Consider the following 7,235-nt stretch of genomic DNA (forward strand, 5'->3'; position numbering starts at 1 on the left):
CTAATACTGAGCTGTTTTTTTAATAAACACCCTTAAAAAGCGTCCTTGTCAACTGTAACTTGAGAATGTAAGTTGAGACTTCTGAATAAACAAAGTGGCCGCTTACTGCAGCTCCTGTGGTAGGTATACAAAGAAAATAAGGCCTTGGGGGATTCTGTTTCTTAGCAGCAGGTCGCAATTCCCACCCCTCCCATTCTGATGTCCTGTCCACAGGGAGGAGGCAATACAGGTGAACATCAACCTGCTCCTCCTCCTCCACTGGGATGCAAAGCCACTCAATAGAGGACTCTACTGCTTCCTACTATAGTCACACCGTGTCCGCACATTATTGTACGCATGAGCTTGGAGGAATAAGAGGAGGACAGGATGGCCAACTCAGCACTGGAGCTAGTGGGTCTGATACTGACCCTAATTGGGCTGATTGGGGCGGCAGCAAGCACTGGGATGCCAATGTGGCGAGTCACAGCTTTCATTGGGGAGAACATCATTGTGTTTGAGACCCGCTACGAGGGTCTGTGGATGAACTGCTTTCGGCAGGCTGACATCAGAATGCAGTGTAAGGTGTACGACTCTCTCCTGGCCCTCCCCCCTGACCTACAGGCGGCAAGGGGGCTTATGTGCTGCGCTCTGGCACTTGGTGGACTCGGTCTGCTGATCAGTTTGGTGGGGTTGCAGTGCACATCATGTATCGAAAACAACGATCGTGCTAAGCGACTGGTACTCATCATTGCAGGAAGTATGATCATAATGGCTTGCATCTGCGTCATTATCCCCGTGTCCTGGACAGGTCATGTCATCATAAGGGACTTCTACAACCCCTTGCTGATCGACGCCCAGCGCAGGGAGCTCGGAGAAGCTCTGTACATTGGCTGGGTGGCATCTGCTTTCTTGTTCTTTGGAGGATGTATGTTCACTTGTTGCAATCTGCAATCTGAAGACAAAGAATCAGAGAGGTATATGTACTCAAGAACCCCCGACTACATGGCCTATACTCCACAGCCTCTACAGCCTCAACAGCTGGTGCTACTTCCCCAACCGCAACTCCAGCCGCAGCCAATGTTGTCAAGACAGCCATCGACCAACTACAGCTACCACTCCAGATACCCCTCTGTACGCAGCGCAGTGGCTTACCTCTGAAAACTTAAAACTGACTTCACAGTTATGGTCACTATAAGGAAATTTCTTTTTAATGTGGACTTTGCTTGGCAGTGGAATCTATGACACATTTCAAATTTCAAAAATGAATTTCAGGTATATAAAAGGAAATACATTCTTAAAAAAATGATTTACAATGCATGCAAATGGACTTGATTCCTATATGGAGGTCCATTTTAAATCACTCTGTTTACACATTAAATGAGAAGTACTTAATGTGTTTTTTAAGAGCACTAGTTACATAATCTTTATATCAAACTATAATAGAAAATTTAAAGATTTCCATTCCCTTTTAATGTGTTTGTATCATAAAAATTTATACTGACAACCTTATTTTTTGTATATTAGGTTATTTTGTATGTGTATGCTGTATATAATCACTGACAAGTGCATTTGTGTTTTCTGTTAAAATGCTATTTGTCTATGACTGAGCTATGTGGTTATACAGACAGTTAATACTCCAGACATTTCAATTACAACCCCCTTTTCCTTTAACCTTCAATATTCACAGTGCCTGAGCTGTGTATTCAGATTTACATCCCTCACCACATCAACAAAACACACACACATGCAAAATGTTTATAAGAATCACACATCTGTATAGCAAAAATACCGTCTCAGAGGCACCAATCACTCTAATACACCTTGTATGTTTCTGCTCAGTTTTTACCAGTTTTACCAATTCCAACCTGTTTTAACCAGTATTAGACACAGGATCCACAAAGGCAAAGGCAGACTTGTTTCATTTACTACCATTGGAACAGTAAATGCTTACTGGAATTACACATGAGACACATAAACATTTGTGTCTAAAACTCAAAACATTTTGTCTATTTAATCAGGAATCATTTGTAAGTCTTTATTTGAGCTTGATAGGATGCCCTGGAGCTCTGATGAAACTGAACAAATAGCTAACTAAACATAGGAATGCGTGTTTAAGACTGGTTGTTAAAGGCGTGGAAACTTAACCGGACAGCTTAGTGTTTTTGAAGAAGCCAGACAAAGACAGCCTAAGGGCATGATCATGTGATAAGAATTTGCAAGTCATTTTGAATAGAGATACAGAGAGTTTTAGACAATGTGTGTAGTTCATTTCCGTGTTGATTTCCAGCTCCATATATGTTTGACATCTCTATCTGTCAAGTTTTTTAGCACTTAGGTCACCTTATTTCACTTTTGGTGAGTTTAAAAGCAAGCTACAAGTACAACTGGATAATCTCAACTGCTAATATACTGGAAGCAATTATATTTTCAAACAGAAAAAAAAAATCTGTGTGACTCACAGTAATTGTATAGTAAAAGTTATTTCAATGCCGTTTCATACTAAAAATGTTTGGTGATGTAATGTTGTCTTTTCCTATTGTTGACACCAAAATCACTAATCATTAACTGTATTTTGACTGTGTGAAGTGAGCTCCCTCTCTGTTCCATCACCTTGAAAGTCTTTTCTGCTCCCCTGTGGACAACAGAAGTACTGCAGAAGCTTCTGTATTACATTGTATATATGTTTGCTTCTGTATTTTTAATCACATATTATTATGAAGAATAAAATCATGGCAAGTGACAAACACTTCTCTGAAGTTTTGAGCTTTTTCTGGTATTTCTGGTATTCTTGTTTGTGTTTATTCCTAGAGAAGCTGATGGCACAGATATACCACTATAGCTAGAGGAACCATAAACACAAAATAAGGTGAGGTCTTCTTTACCCCCATTGCTCTGAGCCAACCAGGTGACGGCAGAGCCTTTTTCCCATAACAAACCACCTCTTGCATACAAACTGCGTCAGATGAGAAGATCCTCGCTGCTATGAACACGTCTTTGACTTGATTATGAGATGTTGTACTAAAGCATCAAATTTTTTGGTGTCAAGGTGAGCTAACCTAATTTTTGGATTTGGACACAGCTAAACTGCACAATGGTTCAAGATGCTGCCGAAATAGCCGCAATGTTTGTCGGCCTGATTGGGCTGATTGGGGCGGCGGCTACTACAGGGATGCCCATGTGGAAGGTGACAGCTTTCATTGGGGAGAACATAATTGTGATGGAAACCCGCTGGGAAGGCTTGTGGATGAACTGCTACAGACAGGCCAACATCAGGATGCAGTGTAAGGTGTATGACTCCCTGCTGTTCCTGCCCCCGGACTTACAGGCAGCCAGGGGTCTGATGTGCTGTTCTTTGGCCTTGTCTGGGCTGGGGCTCCTTGTGGCTCTGGGAGGAATGCGATGTATTTCCTGTTTTCAGGGCAATGATCGGGCTAAGACCATTATCCTAATAGTTGCAGGTGGTATGCAGTTCATGGCCTGTATCTGTGTCTTCATCCCTGTGTCGTGGACAGGTCATGTCATCATTAGGGATTTTTACAATCCTTTGCTAATTGATGCCCAGAGGAGGGAGCTGGGAGAGGCTCTCTACATCGGTTGGGTAACCGGCGCCTTCCTTTTCGCCTCAGCCATGTTGTTCGTCTGTCGCCGTATTCCCTCAGACAAAGGCTCAATTGATGTATACCACCCAGCCAACTTGCTCAGTTACAAGCAAGCACCCACAAAGCAGACTCCAATGAGGTATCATCCTATCTCGAGTCTTTCCAGTCTCCCATCCACTGTATACCATCCTTCTCTGCTGAACAACGGCTCTGCTGAACAACAACTTGCAATGCCACTGCAAAATATCCCTCAAGTAATGAGAAATGATGGAGCACTAATCAACCAACATGTTGTCTACAACCCGGGACTGCCTGAAAATGCATCATTGTTATATCAAGGTAGCATGGCTCACCATTCCTCTATGCAGAGTTCTAACCATGTTGGAAGCCTGTATACGCCAGGCAACTCCTTGTACATAAGCCAAAACACCACACCATATACACTGGCTTATACCGGCAATCCCACTGCGTCCTACCAGTCGAGTTTTCATCCGGTTTCGCACACTCCTGTTTTCATAGGATATAAAGCATCAAGAATTCCACCAGAATCTCACAGTGGGAGTAGTGCTGGTGTATATATATAAAGAAAAATGTTTGTTGCTTCTTAAACTTACCAACACCAAGAACTTTTCTTTTACAGTCGATCAGCACAAGGTAATTTAAACTGCTAGGGCAAGATGAAGGTAAATCATGTTATCTCTGCTTATATTAACTAAATAGCTTTTTTGACTCTTTTTCTACTATTATTACACTTTTTATAATTTGTTTTGTCGAAAAAATTGGTTATTTGATCAGCTTGAACATAACTGCTGTTGTTGTTAGTGTAAATAAAGGTGACATTATGCTGTTTTCATTAAGCCCTGGTATGGGTTTACTTTCCCAAAGTAGAGAGATTTATGAGAAACCATCTGTTTGCAACACCATAGCCTTATGTTTCTTTGTAACCATCTGTTCATTATAGTTTTTAATCTGCTGTGGTTATCATTGAATGTGTTTCAGTGTGTTTTGTTTTTAATGTCTTTTACAATCAAGATATTTTTACAACCACTCAAATTTAAGCTATGCGGTGCAGTATAATAAAATTGCCTACTTATAGTTATTTTTCTAATAGTTTGTATTAGCATCATCATTAATGCTTAGTGATTGGCAGGCACAGTTTGTAGAATGCAGCAGTTCACTCAGCAACTTTGGGTTTGTGTGTAATTTTTATGTTCCCCTGGGGAGTTTTCCAAAGATATGCAGTTCATGTAGAATCAGAATCTGTATTTGCCCTATGTTCGACTTGCAACCTATTTATAATGTTTCCCTGTATATTGCAGATGTTTGCTGCTAGGATAGACTATGTTGCAGTAAAAAATCTAAAAATTGATGTCCAAAATAAAATGTTAGAAATGCAAACAATAATAAATGTCACTATATACAGTGTGGTAGCAGTAAAGGTGTTGTTTTAAAGCCTATTCAAGCCTATTTTTGGTGTAAAAATGAACATACAGAATAATGTAAACAAAGTTCTTGCTTTTGTCTTTATTTACATATTTAGTATTGAGTTAATCCAAAACTATGACGTAGTAATCAAGTTAAGATTACATTTAAAGTAACCCTAACAACCCTTAAAGTGGGACTACCTGGATGGACCTTCACAGAGAAAAAGATGAGAGCTATGGAACTGTGCTTCTGAATATATAAATCCGCTTTGGATCAACAACAGCAAATACTTTGTGTTATAATTATTGCTTGAGCAACGATATACTGGCAGTTAAAAATTCCTGACAATGCTAACTCCATGGTGGCCTGAACCAATCCAAGATCATTCATTATTCGCCACAAGATGCCGCCAGAGAACCAGAGTGTCCTAAACCCTGGACAGAGTGCAATCTTCTATTCTTACACTGCAGGTGTCAGAGGAGTAATGCCCTCCTTCCACTGCATTTCATTAGCTAAATCTGAACAACTTCATATTAAGGGAATAAATTGAAAACATGAAAACCTTATTTGGGCTACTGGCTACACCAATAAATAATAAACATGGTGGAGTAAGTTCATCATATCATATTGCATCCTTATTCTTCATCTGGACTTTTTTTGGGGGGTAAAGAATTGAAATTGGGTTTCTGCTGTCGAAACAAGGCAGCCGCATTTTGTAGGCTACTTGTTTTCTAGTTTACCCAGCTTTTACTGTTTCATCTTCAATATAGACTTAAAATTGCACAGCACCTTTGATAAAAAGTCAATTAATTATATATATTCTTGCAGTGTGTAAATCGAGAAATCATTCTCAACTATCAGTCTCTAATTTTTCTAATTTCTGGGGGATTAAAATAGTAAAATTACACTAATCCCAAGAAACACATCAGCACCCCTGATGCTTCTCCCTTGCTTGGGGAGATGTGGTTTGGAGCATCATTGCCAGTTACTGATTGGTGCAACTGAGCAACCATGATAACTTTTTAACTTCCATCCAAAACCACTCTTTTTCAAGGAAAAAAACAAAGTAGGTTAAGGTGATGTGAACACATTTTATTTTACTATGAGACTGTGTCAGATAAACAGTTTGAGGTAGTTAATCTTCAAGGGAGCGTCACAGACCAGTTTGAAGATTAGATTTGCATTTCCATCAGGACTGGAGCAAAGATTTAATCATTCCTCGGTGTACCAAAGCAAAGACGTTGTCGAGGTCGAATGTTGCCAGATTTGAAGTTAATCTTCAGGACGTATCCATGTTTGTGGATTAGTGGCTTGGCTGTGCCCTCAATTGAGCGCCTGCACGGGAGGTACGCTCAGCTGTGTCGAGTCAGCCAAAGACAGTGAGAGTGAGACCGGAAGCAAGGCAAGCTTGATTTCATAATAAAAGCATTCAATTAATTAAAGTAAATTATGTAGCAGCAGATGCAGAAAAAGCCATCTAAACTTTTAAATTGAATATTTTACATTACTGAAAGCTTTGGGATTGAGGAAACCGAATTCTAAGCAACACAAGTTTAGTTGAAAAATCCATCTAAACATTTAAATTGAAAATTTACATGACTAAAGGCTTTGGGATTGAGAATCATAAGCAACTCAAGTTTAGTTAAATATGGGAATTAGCTGTATGTAGGGAAAAGTATGAATAATTTCTACAATAACAAATAAATATATAACAATATTTAATGGGAAACTATAAACACAAACATATACACATGATCTGCAGCAAAAATTGTGTTGGATGCTTGGTATTTTGATTCTTTTGTTTAAAATACAAATTTAATGACACGAAATATATGGAGCTCATTTCTGTGCTGTTGATTGTGATGTTGATTTTCTCTATTGTTGCCACACGGTTGCCAATTCATCTTTTATTTTGAAAGTTGTAACCAGAAATGCCATTTTCTATTTGCACAAGCTTGACAGCAAGAGCACAGCGCACGGTCCTCCTCCTCAGTTGCAGACTACAATTCAAGTGTGCATCAGAAAAAAAAAAACATGATAAGAGGGACGTCTGAACAGTGAATATGGGAAGCAAAACCTTAATGGCACATAAAGGATTTTAGAATGGGAAAACTGGAGTCCTTTTGATCACTGAGAGCTGCAAGTGGAGTGTCTGTTTTTGTTGTTTTTTTCTCATCACAATGTGTGAGGGATGGATGTGGGTCGGATACCAGTTTACTTTCGTTACGGATA

General features: G+C 39.6%; 2 protein-coding genes across 2 annotated transcripts; both read left to right on the forward strand.

The window, feature by feature from the left end:
- The first annotated feature begins 322 nt into the window (after positions 1-322).
- cldn8 (claudin 8) lies at positions 323-2,725 on the forward strand. Its single transcript, XM_035679962.1, has one exon. The coding sequence runs from the start codon at positions 367-369 to the stop codon at positions 1,135-1,137; it is 771 nt and encodes a 256-aa protein (XP_035535855.1). The 5' UTR covers positions 323-366; the 3' UTR covers positions 1,138-2,725.
- Positions 2,726-2,958: 233 nt separating this feature from the next.
- LOC118341649 (claudin-8-like) lies at positions 2,959-5,074 on the forward strand. Its single transcript, XM_035679963.1, has one exon. It carries the CDS (start codon positions 3,071-3,073, stop codon positions 4,160-4,162), a length of 1,092 nt encoding a protein of 363 aa, XP_035535856.1. The 5' UTR covers positions 2,959-3,070; the 3' UTR covers positions 4,163-5,074.
- The last annotated feature ends 2,161 nt before the right edge of the window (positions 5,075-7,235 follow it).

The sequence above is a fragment of the Morone saxatilis genome, unplaced genomic scaffold (assembly GCF_004916995.1).
Source record: "Morone saxatilis isolate NCDOM2014 unplaced genomic scaffold, NCSU_SB_2.0 Contig8, whole genome shotgun sequence".
Classification (NCBI taxonomy): domain Eukaryota; kingdom Metazoa; phylum Chordata; class Actinopteri; family Moronidae; genus Morone; species Morone saxatilis.

Bases quoted from the DNA above. Each gene is read 5' to 3' on its own strand.
- cldn8 (XM_035679962.1), top strand. From the start codon at position 367: ATGGCCAACTCAGCACTGGAGCTAGTGGGTCTGATACTGACCCTAATT.
- LOC118341649 (XM_035679963.1), top strand. From the start codon at position 3,071: ATGGTTCAAGATGCTGCCGAAATAGCCGCAATGTTTGTCGGCCTGATT.